The sequence below is a fragment of the Tenrec ecaudatus genome, chromosome X, assembly GCF_050624435.1.
Source record: "Tenrec ecaudatus isolate mTenEca1 chromosome X, mTenEca1.hap1, whole genome shotgun sequence".
NCBI lineage: Eukaryota > Metazoa > Chordata > Mammalia > Afrosoricida > Tenrecidae > Tenrec > Tenrec ecaudatus.
In genome coordinates this window covers 153,540,099-153,552,072 of record NC_134548.1, presented here as the reverse complement: position 1 = coordinate 153,552,072, position 11,974 = coordinate 153,540,099, and the positions used below count along the sequence as shown (strand labels likewise).

The following is an 11,974-nucleotide window of genomic DNA, read 5'->3' as shown; positions in this document are numbered from 1 at the left end:
GTCCAGAATCCGATCACTTTTGATGTAAATGAACCACAGAATCAGAGGGAGGTGATCGCTTCCCCCTAGACTTAAAAATCCCAGCATCCTCAGTCTACTTACCACAGTTTTAAATAAAACTGGATCTAAAGAACCCACAGCAGTACTTTGTCAGGCTTCACTTTTACAATACCTCATCATGGCATAATCATGCCAAATAAATAGAATGATGGCCATTCACAGATTACATTAGATTACGGATGTTAAATTTAAAATGTGAAATCAAGTATCCGGAGTTCTATGAATTTCTCTGAAGTGTCTTCATCTTCTCTAACACTACAGTTAATTAATGACAACTTGTGTTTTAATAACACCTATATTCCATGATTCTCTAAGTGTGCTAATCAATGGTTGCCCAGTTGTCTGTTCTGAGGACCACTTTAGAGGCTTCTGAATAATATGCATGTGGTGCATATATAGAAATGTCCCCTCTCCCATTCCACAGAGACTTCTTTAAACCTTTAAGGTTATGTTCAGCTTTGTCTTTCCCTCTCTTTCTCATTCAAATAGAGGTGTCCAGATGAGCTCATCCCCGCCCCCCCCCCCACCCCAACCTCCACTCTTTCTGTCTCTTCATGCCAGTCCTGGACTCTGAATTCTCCCCCTGACCTCCGGCACCTGGTCCTGAGCCCCTCCAGGGCAGCCTGGAGCACACAGTTGATTCAGGGGGTTGTTTTCTCGAGTTTATTGCTCAGTGAAAACCCAGCTACACCATAAAAAAGGCGAACAGAATACAAATCATTCAAATTCAACAGGTTACACCAGGATATTTCAGGGCTAGAGTTGTGACTGTAATAAAGCAATAATCACAAAAATAATTTAAATGGTTTTATTTAAATCAAACAGCGATACTAGGGATTCTGGGCATTGCTTTTTGAACACAAGCACATGAAGCTAACAAGACAAAACCAACATCGTGTTTCTGATTTTAAACATTCTAGTTCTACATGTGGAACGTAGATAGGTGGAAACGATTTTCAACAAGGTCAACACAATACATGAGATAATACACACTGGGTTAGGAATTAGGCCAGTCTTAACCTCCATCTTCCCATTTATCAATCCTAAAGTGGGGGTGGGGAATAGCTTTTCTGCTTTTTCATTTCACAAATGATTGCTCAACACAAAATGAAATACACCAAAAGAAAATAGTTCTCGCTGTCTCTCTCTCGCTCTCTCTCTTATACCTAGGGAAGAAGCTACTACTCTTAAAATGATTACTTCAAGGTAACATACATCCAAATTGATGTGGTTTTCTTTGAAACCTCATCAGTAAATCATTTCTTGCACAGTAGGTTCGGCATTAACCCTGCATTTAGGATAGGTAGTGTTATGGAGGGCTGGCTGCTGCATACCAACGTCAGTATCAAGTTCTTCGTCAGGAATTAGAGGCTGTCCCGGATACCAAGCAGGACAACACTGGCAAAAAAACAAAAAGTGAACTGCAGATAGGTCAAAAAAAGGCCACAAGCACTCTTAGCAACGATTCATAACATGCTACATGGCTATTTTGTTTGACAATAAAACACAAGGAGATCCCTTTTTAACACCTTCGACGCAAATGGCCTTTACAGTGGTTATATGTTAATAAAACACATTAGGTAACATACACACCCTCTTATAAGAAGATACAGTGTAAGTATGCTATCCGATGGAGGCTGTTTTCACAGATATTGTCCAGCTCGGATTTCTCTATTCATATATTAAACTGCCATCAAATTAAAACAAGAGAAAAGTTTGGTTTGTTAGATGCTTTGAAAGGAAGATTCATTCTTCAGTTGGATCAGCTTTTTGGAAACTGGAGTTTCTCTAAGGTTATTCAGAAAGCAGTTTTGCTCCTGTGTGAAAAGTAACCATTCACTCAAGTCCTCTGACCCCTGCACTCTTGAAATGCTTCCTGCAAACTTGGTTTTCAAACTGTACCGTTCAGTGGTTAGGTAGAAACCAAACCTGTGGGGGAAAGCAGTACCCTTTCCAGTAGGCACCCAAACAAATCTGAGAGTCCTACCGATTTGTCACTTGGCCAGTTTTGTGGAAATTCCATTCCCATAACGCCCATGAAAATCAACCAGAGTTTTCACATATCAAGTGACCCAAAGAACACCGCAGGTATCCAGGGGCGACGGTTCTTCGCCAAGGCATCTTTAGCTGGATTTGAAAGTCAGTTTGGAGATGATCAGAGCTCTGGTGCTCTTAAAGAGTCAAGCCCCCCAAACTGCCTACCCATCACTGGCTACAGCCGCTAAAGCTTTGGAAAACGAATCCATTTTCTTTCCCCACACTTTGAGTACCAAGACATTCCCTCAGGAAAATGCTCAAGCTTCAGGGTTCAACCTATTACAAGAAAAATACTATAGCAAGCATCATCTAAGAGTCTTTGATCTCTCTGAGATGTTAATACACTAGTCCAGTTGAGGGGGTGGGACCAGTGGCTGAGCCTGGGAAGGAAACTTCATTCACAGGAAAAAGTGGGGGGGGCCAGGATTTGTTAGGTGGCAATTTCAAAACAAATTTCCAAAGGGCTCATTGACTTGCAGAAATCGCACATAAGAAAAGGACCTAAAGTAGTACTGGGCAGGTTTCTTTTAATTGTCAGGGGTTTCCAATGCAAAGCACCACAACTTAAATGCATATTCCGAACTCTTGCTCCAAAGCCATCTTCTTTGTGCACTGTAAAGGAGGAAAGACATTCTCCATTGTTCTCTACAGAAAAAGCCTCAGTTCTGTGGATGCCCCTACCCCACCCCAGATCTGGGTCAGCCAGGCTAATGAGCTGCCCACCCACCTGGGGGCCCTTCCTGAGGTGGCCCTGGGTCCTTCCCTGCACCTCCTGAAGCCTCAACGCCTGACCCTGGTCAGGCTCCAAGGGCTGGCTTTGCATTTGGCTGTTGGCCTCCACAAGGACACAACATGAAGCAATTCTTTTTCTCTTCTTTGCCTCGAGGTGCTGGGGTCAGAAAGGACACTTTCCCATTTTTGTCTCACATGCCCACCCTGTCCCCCTCCGCACCCCCTCACCAGACCCATCACAAGGTGTCTCCACAGCATTTTCCTGTGGAGCAACTCCGAGAGCTGGGGCACCGATAACTACCCGGATTCTTTCCCTCACCAGCCAGCAAGAAGGCAGTTAAGCTAAAACGGAATGAACATTTCCCGCCAGTGGGCTTTTTTTTCCTCCCCCGCCTCCTTAATGTAGGGTCACCAGCTGTTGTCCTGGCCCTCACAAAAGGCACAGTAGTGCCTATCCTCAGAGGCTCCCGTTTAAATGAGATATGCAGAAGATGGGTCCTGGGGCACACCTGCCATGGGCAACCTGCCCTTGTCACGGGACCCGCTATGGCCCCGGGAAGATTCATTCTGGGCATCTTTGAGGACTGGAAGATGTTGAGGATTCCCGATTCGGGTCGGGCATGATAAATCCAAAAGGCCAGGTTTGGGGCTGGGCAGGTGTGGGGGGGTGGGTTGCCTCTGGAACTTTTGAGGCCCAAGTCCCCTGGGATCTCTCGGCCCAACTTCGCCCGCGCAGAAAACCCTGGGAGAACTACTGGACTCCCTTTTCTTAACAGTTCTGTGCAGGGCAGCGCCGACCCCCCAGTCCCTACCCGCCACTAACTGGCGGGGGCCCTGACAAACGCGGGAGGGTGCTCTGCGGGGGTTCGTATCCGGCCGCCATGTTCCCCACTCCAGAGCTGCCCCCAACCCTCTCCCCCTTCCTCCGCCCTCATTCCCCTCTTCCCGCTGCAGAACTGCATCAACTCGACCCCCATCCATGGCCCTGGATGCCTCCCCAACGACGGCACTGGGCTGTGCGCTTGCGCCCTGCGGACCGAGGCGGGGATGGGGGGGGGGGGGAGCGCGGGTGGGAGGGACCCCGGCGAGGAGACCTTAGCCCGCGGCGCCTGGGTCAGGGCCTGGCCTGAGCTCCCTCTCCGCCTAGCGGGGCACCGCTCAGGCCCGGCCCGGCCCGGCCCGGCGCTCGCACGTGCGTGCTAAAGCCCACTTCAAAGCCCCTTCCTGACCAGGGGCGCCCCCGAGGCCGGCCCCCCTTTCAGGCCCGGGGACCCAGCCCCCCATTGCGGCGGGGAAATCCCGGGAACAAAGTTTGGGGCCGGCGCGGCGCAGCGGCCTTCGCAGCTCACCATTGTTTGGGCGCGCACTGACCCAGGCTCTAGATTAGGCAGCGGCGGCTTTCGCTTGGCCGCCCCGCCGGCCTAATGAGGCCAGGAGGCGATGGGGCGCGAAGCGTCCGAGGCGCCCGACCGCGGCCCTGGAGGCGGAGGTCAAAGGGTCAGCGGACCGGGATCCTGCCTCGGAAGCTGGCCGCTCCCCGCGACCCCCCCCCACCCCCAGTCGCCAAGCCTGGGTGTCCTGGAAGGCGCTCCTGGGTGCCCGAGGGCGCTGAGCTGGAGCCGCGCCTTCCGAAAACCGGTCTCCTGGGGCAAAACCCAATTTGGGCCCCGAGGGTGAGAAACTGGAGAGCCAGGCATCACCCCCACCCCTGACTCCCCCACCCCAGTCAGGTGCCCAGCCCGTCCTGAGGAGGGAGGTGGGCACGCCAGGGGCCAAGCATTCGGAAACTTACGTGGCCAGAGCCGATTAGATTAGCCTTTCTCCGTTTGTAGAAGTTTGGAGGGGGTCCGGGGTTTGGAGGGAGCCTGGGACTAAAGGCGATGAGACACCAGGCAGTGAGAAGGGGGAGGGGCGAGGAAGTCCTGAGCTAGTCCACTTTCTTGGAGACTCTGTGCGCCAAGGGCCTGGCTCCAAGGACCCCCAACCTCCGCAGGAGCCAAGCCTGACTGCCTGGCCCCTCACTTGGTGGGTGAAACCTTCCGTGGTGAATGAAGGCTAGGCTTCCATCTGCGTGGCCCAAGTTTGGGAAATAGACACTTCTCTTCGTCCCCACCCAACAGTGGGACTGAAGTGTTAAACCACACATCCTAAAAGGGTAGGATAGGGCCTTCTTTTTAACGCAGTCTTGCTAAGTCTGTGCCTGAGTGTGCGCGCTGACTTCATAGCTAACGCTGGTTTGAATCATTCTTCACAGGGATGGTTGGGTTTGTGGGCAGGTTTTTTGTTTGTTTGGGGTGTTGGTTTTCTTGGGGGAGATGCTTCTTAGTCTTTACGTTATTTTACTTATAATTCAATATTGTAAATGTGCATCGCCAGAGGTAAATTAGCAGCAACAGAAAATCTCAAGTTTTCTAGCAGAATCGCTTGCTTGGACAGAGAGCACAGTATTATTTAAGAGGAAACAAATACTACCTCCAAATTAGGAATATTGCTTGATATGATCTTAATATTTGTTGTCATTGCTATTAGCATGGTTTTAGGACACACAATGCTTTGCGAAGTTCAAGCTCATAAGGAAAGATCAAAACCAGGGAACGTTTGAGGGAATAATCTTACAACTAGTCCCATCACTCCACTCCCACTTAAGGTTAGTTCAGGTGGGTGGGTAACTCCTGCCCTCTCTGGAAGCTCACTACATGTCTTGGGGGGGGGGGGGGAACACTTCCATTTTCACAAGGGAACTTGGCTAGAGCCAGTCTTAGCAATAGGCGCTTTCTGAAAACCGCCTCTGGTTTGAAGAGAAGGCACACCCCAAACTGGGAATCTGGTCTTAATTCAGTGTCAAGGTCAAGATTGGAATGTTGGGAATGGGAGGAGCAGACAGACCAGGTTACCTGGCTCCTCACCCTTGGAGGCTTCTTGAGGTCTCCTGATATTCAGGCCCTCACCATTTCCCTCAAAGTTGCCTCCAAAGCCATTTACAGTCAAAAACTGTCAAGAATTCCTTTGTTGTTGACACAGATAAGTAGAGAACTTTAAAATATTACTTCAACTGTATCCAGGGACTTGGGCTTTCCTTTAAACACCAGAAGTTCTGAGCATTTAAATTTATGGTTGAGTGATTGTAACATGAAAAAAAAAACACAACTAAACCCAAACCCAAACAAAGGGCAACCAATACAATGATATTATGGTTGAAATAAAAATGTGCCAAGACTTTTATTTCTTTAGAAAAGAGCAGTGAACAGAATTCTATAATTTAAAATGTCAAAAGTGACTGTCACCCAAATACTGAGAGCCTTGCCCCTTAAAAGAGGCGCTTAAACCTATTCATTACATTTTTTAATACTTTACAATTACTTATCTCCCCCTTTCTATTTGCTGACCTGAAAACTCATTTTCATGCAGACAATGGGCTCCCAATATTAAACAACACCCTAAATTAATTAATAAAAAAGATCTCTCACCCTCTGTCCACTCCAACCCCCCAAAATAGCAAATCTATTCCGTTTCTTTTTGAAACTCCCATTGTAAAAGAACTGTTTATTCAAATGAGTTGCCTCACTGAAGGAAGATTAATTGGATTAATATTTTATCACAAAGCAAACAACCATGTTTCATTGTTATTGATTTTAATGGAAACAATGTTAACATTTTTGCCTACAAACCATGAACTTTGAAAATACATATTTTGAAAATGTTTCTCTTTCCATAGTTTCATTTCAAAACCACTGCAGTTATTCCACCACTATGTAAATGATATAGTTGGAAAATTATGAACTATGTACAGCAAAACAAATCAGGCTTCGCCTATGAAAACTGTCAATGGACTATGGTTCTTTTAAGAAGCACTTGAACTGTAAGTAAGCACCGCTCAACTGGCCTTACTCGTTGCCACTGTTCCAGATGTACGCTATCTTTGGGAAATATATAGATAGCTAGATAGACTTGGTAGGCAGATTAGAGTAGATAAGTCCTAGATACAAACATATACAGGTATATGGGTGATCTCTAGATAGAACAGACATACATGCATCCTGCCACAATGTTCATTTTTACGTACGGTAAGAAAGAACGAAGGGACATAAAACTCATTCGGTTACCTTATGTTTACATATGTAGGGCAGGGATGATTAAATCCAGCTTCTCAGTCTTTGAAGTACAAGATTGAGATGTCTTGGCCACTAACTGAACTGATCAGTAATATTTGATTTGCATGCCGAAAATCCAGGACAAACACATTTAAACTCCCAATTAAACACCCATCTGAGCTAGAGATAAAGAAAGGAGGGTCTTCCCAGGTGGAAACGGACACAGTAAAGAGATTCTAGACTGCAATAGAAAAATAATTTAACAATTAAAAAGGGGATCTGAGTGAGTTATAAATACCATGAAACAAGACTGAATTTGCTAGAATCTCCTCTGTGTAGAAGGAGGCTGTTACAAAACACGTGAAAGGAGTCAGGGTTTCAAAACTTGTAAATTGTGTTCTTTCAAAACAATCCATTTTTAATGCTAAAGCAGTTATCATCAAAAGCTGTACAGACTTTGTTAGAAAACATTTATCCATAAATATTGTTCAGTTCCCGGCACTTGTAGCAATAATTAAATTACAAACGATAAATATGGCATCAATGGTTATGTATTTACAAAAAAAAGTGATTACAAAAGGCAACTGCATACTAAACGTCACAATCTGCGTAGAGTAACAACACATCCTCAGCCTGAAAAAATACTGAACAACAGTTTCGACCCCATTAGACAGAAAATACATTCACAAGTGTAATGCTTTGAGAAAAAGTTCAAGACATAACAGGACTTTGGCACGGATTAAGACTGTGAGAGTTTAAACAATCACCACTAAGGCGAAGAAGATTTTCCATCAGTTTAACATCACCACCACCAAACCTCTCTCAAGAAACAGGACAAGTGTTCAAACTAATTTAAAGGAGGTTAGGGATGGGGTGGGTGGAGAGCAGAGGGAGGGGAGCATGTTAAAGATTTTTTTAAAAATCCTTCAAATGCCAAAACATTATTTTCTAATCCTGAGAAATGGGCGTGGTTACGTTTGGCTCTTGCCCCAAACCTTCCTGGATAATTGCAATTAACAAGATGTAGCCCTATATATGGCTGCTGGCCTTAAAACTCCATTTCCATCTGATTGGTCTCAGTTTTCTTTTTAAAATGCATTTGGTCCGTTCTATGGAGAACAGGGGTTGTGTGTCCTCAGACGTACCATTCGTTAAAATTGGGAGGAAGTCCAGGGTTGTGGCTGCTGCTAGTTTGAACTGCAGAAGGGGTTTTAGTGGTATCTTTACTGTTTGCAGAAGCTATAGCGGGTGGAGTGGAAGATTCATAGCCTGAACTGGCAGCAGGGGAGGAATCTGACCCTTGAGATTCATGAACCTAAAATTAACATGTATATATTATAATGAATATAATTCCAACTGGCAATGTGCAAGCAAAAACAGCAGAATTCGAGCCCCGTATGAGGCCAGACCGCCCAGTGACCCACTTCGAAGAGAAATGGTTATATTTTTTAATTGCCATATCACCGATGTCTAGAAAGGCCTGGAGATTCTCGCCAGCCAAACAGTTGCAGCCCTAAGACTGGCATTACGGAAAAGGGAAAAGAACCCAACGCTCCCTCGTTTTATTCCCCTCCCTGCAAAGACTGCTTTCTCTGCGGACGGAGTTAGCTAATGCAGTGGCTCTCAGGCCCGATCAAATACTTTGGGGCTGGGGAAAGTGGGAACAAACAAGAGTGGTACAGGGGCCCCCAGGCGTTGGGAAGTCCGACAAGCCTGAGAGACCCAGACCACTCTCCTTGGCTCTTGCTCCATTGTTTTGATCTGAAGCCGGTGAGCGAACAACCCACCCATCCCGCAAAAGGTCGGCGCGGTCCCTCTCGGTTCATTCTCATCGTGGGCCACGCCAGGAGGCTGCGGCCACCAAGCCTGAGCTTGGCGAGCTCCGCCAGGGCTTCCCTGTGAACCACCAATTGATCCCTTCGCTTCCCTCCCCCACCCCCACCCCGCCCGGTCTCCAAAATGGGTTCATGGTGTCACCGCTGGAGCAAATCGGATTTCACGTGGAGGACAGAGGGCTGGCAGCGCGGACGCTTCCGTTCCGCGGCCGTATCCCGGGCCAGACAGAGTGTTTATAAACCGCCGACCGCTAATAAAGAGGTAATTACCTTCATGTGTTTGCGCAGAGAGCTCGGGTGCGTGTAAGACTTGTCGCACACTTTGCAGATATAGGGCTTGTCTGAGGTGTGCACATGCATGTGCTTCTTGCGGTCGCTGCTGTTGGCGAAGCGTCTGTCGCAGCCTTCAAATTCACATTTGAAGGGCTTCTCACCTGCAACGGGGCCGAAGGAAAAGTGGGGAGGGATGGTGGGGTCAGGACCAGGCACTCCCCGGGGCGGAGTGCTGGGATGCGGCGCACCCGGCCATCTTCCAGGGCAGGGAGCGCCAACTGGGGGCGCCTGCAGCAACTCTTTCCAGGAGAAAAGGGTGAAAGTTGGATGCGCCTCAGCGCTGGGGATTGGGGCCAGGGCGGGGTGGGGGGGGGCGAAGTGGGGGCAGGGCCGGCCCCGAACCTGACCAACCCTTTGTTCTTCCCCTGCTTGGGCGCCTCGGGCTCCTCGAAGTTTCCCCGAAGTTGTGGCTCGCCCCCTCCCAGCCCAGGGCTCCCTTAGCGCAGCCGCAGCCCGTGGCCACCTGGGAGAGGTACCCCAGCTCCGTCGGACAATGGGCTTGCGACGGAACAATCGCGTCCGGCCCCCTCTTTTGTACCTTTCACAGTGCTTCTTTTAAATGCGGCTTTTCCTTTAAGTGAGCCCAGCGTTTAACGGCCTGGGTCGCCGCACTTCGCGTTCGGAAAGTGAGAGCTGTGTAAATCCGAGAGCCACAGACAGTTTTACAAGAGCTTCCGAACAAGGCACACAACTGTGGTGCCTTTTCTAGTTTAGCTTTCCTCCTGGAGGACTGAATTGAACCTGGAACTCCAAATAAAAATACTTTGACAAAAGTAGCAGTCATTTAATTAGGAGATGTGCCAATCAAATGTAAAAAAGAGCGGAAGTAACCGAAAGTTCGTTTTCATTTGCATTTCTATGGTGGCCTTCCTCCAATGTGTGCCAAGAGCGAAGTCGCTTGTAAGCAATATGCTCTCAACATATTCGAAGTCCCTTCAAAGTAACCAAGAAAAGGGAGACAAAAAGAGGCGGCGCCACTCGCATCCTGGGCGCGAGAAGGTTCCCCAATTATTCCCGGGCGATGGCTGAGCCATCCGCCAGGGAAGCTATAAGTGGGCAAAAGCGCCACGGGGCGGATAGGACCAGGGCGGCAGGGCGCTGACAGCGCTCCTCTCCCTGAAGGGCCCCGGGTGGTGTCGCCCCTCTCTTCCGCGGTCGGCGGAAGGCTCGGGGAGGGCGCGGGGTGCCCTCAAGTCCACCGGCCTGCCGCCCTTACCTGTGTGGGTCCTCTTGTGGATCTTGAGGTTCTCCGAGCGGGCGAAGATCTTCCCGCAACCCGGGAAGGGGCACGGGAAGGGCTTCTCCCCCGTGTGCACGCGGATGTGGTTGACCAGTTTGTACTTCGCCTTGAAGGACTTGCCCTCGCGGGGGCACTCCTCCCAGTAGCAGACGTGGTTGTTCTGCTCCGGGCCCCCCACATGCTCCATGGTGACGTGCGTCACCAGCTCGTGCATGGTGCTGAAGGTCCGCTCGCAGCTCTTCTTGGGTCGGCTGAGCTGCGCCTCGTCGATCCACTTGCAGGACAGCTCCTGCTTGATGGGCTGCCGCATGTAACGGAAGAAGGCGCCGGGCCCGTGGTGGGCCGCCACGTTCACGCCCATGTTCATGTTCATGGGGCTGTAGTTGGCGAACTGCGCGCCCGCCGCATAAGGGTCCGTGCGCGGGCTGGCCACCGGGCGGTACGGATCGGCCCGACCGAACAGCTCCCCGCGCAGCCCCAGGTGGACCTGGTTATTGTCGACGTGCCCGGTGGGCGACGGGTGCCCGGCGCCCTGATCGTGTAGACCCGGGAAGAGTAGGTAGCCCGGGGGTTCGGGGATGCCCGCAGGCGCGTGTAGGCTGCCTGCCGAGCCGGCAAAGAGCCCGTGCTGCCCGCCGCCCGAGGCCGCCTCGCCAAGCCCGGAGCCGCGCTGGCGGAACAGAAAGTCGCGCGTGGAGTTGAAGGCGGCTGAGGCGGCGCCGCCGTAGCTGGGCACCTGGCCGGCGTGGTGGTGGTGATGGTGGTGGTGATGGTGATGGTGGCCCAGGGCGTTGGCGTAGCCCGAGCCCTGCGGCGTGAACGCCGAGCTCTGGCCGGAGGACAGATCGTGAGCCGCAGCAGGGCTCAGCTTAAAGGCGGCGGCAGCGGCGGCGGCAGCGGCGGCGGCGGCGTGGGGCGAGTCCCCGAAGGGGTTCAGCCCCACGCCGGGTGCCTCGCGGTTGGGCATCTCGTGGTGGCGCGGCGCGCCGAAGCTGCCCACTCCCAGCGCGGGGAACTGCGGGCCTCCGTCCAGGAGCATCGTCATGGGTGGGGCGACCTGGTCCAAGTGGGTGAGCGAGCCCGTGGACGAGCTCTCCGAAGTGCTGTGGTAGCAGAGGAGCGGTGGCTGGCAGCAGCCCGGAGCCCCCCAAGGCTCGGCCGGGGGCTGCAACTTTCGGTCACCGCCCGGGGCGCCTGCAGAGGGAGAAGAGGGAGGAGGGAAGGCGCGGGAGGGGCGGGGAGGGGGCGGCGAGGGAGGAGAAAGGCTCGGGACTAGTCTGCTTGAACTAACTACCCGGCGCGCACAAAGAGCGGTCGCGGCAGGAGCGGTGGCGACGGCCGAAGGGCCGCGCGGGCCGGGCACCCTCCTCTCCCGGGACCGGGCGTCTCCGGGTTCCGGGCTGCGCTCGGCGGCTGCGCTCGGCGGCGGGGCCGGGCGGCAGGCAGGCTCGGTCCTCCCGCGCGCCGCGCCAAGTCCCAGCCTCTTCGCCACCAGAGTAATGTCCTTGGACTGATAAAGTCAATCACTCACTCCTTGCACATAAACTGAGCGGGCGGCCGCAGGCGCGCGCCAATGGGGAGCCGGCGGGCCCGCGGTCAGCTGACCCCCGGCCCCGCCGCCCATTGGCTGCCGCCGCGCTGATTGG

At 51.5% G+C, this 11,974-nt stretch overlaps 1 protein-coding gene across 2 annotated transcripts; it reads right to left on the bottom strand.

Annotated features, from left to right (window-relative positions):
- Nucleotides 1–1,308: 1,308 nt before the first annotated feature.
- ZIC3 (Zic family zinc finger 3) lies at nucleotides 1,309–11,531 on the bottom strand. Of its 2 annotated transcripts, none has more exons than XM_075538924.1 (3): nucleotides 10,305–11,531; nucleotides 9,026–9,189; nucleotides 1,309–1,458 (listed from the first exon to the last, which is right to left on the bottom strand). In XM_075538924.1, exons 1-3 carry the CDS (start codon nucleotides 11,371–11,373, stop codon nucleotides 1,309–1,311), a joined length of 1,383 nt encoding a protein of 460 aa, XP_075395039.1. In that variant the 5' UTR covers nucleotides 11,374–11,531. The 2 variants fall into 2 exon arrangements, with proteins under 2 accessions (XP_075395039.1, XP_075395038.1); XM_075538923.1 differs by lacking the exon at nucleotides 1,309–1,458 and adding an exon at nucleotides 6,358–8,235.
- Nucleotides 11,532–11,974: the final 443 nt, after the last annotated feature.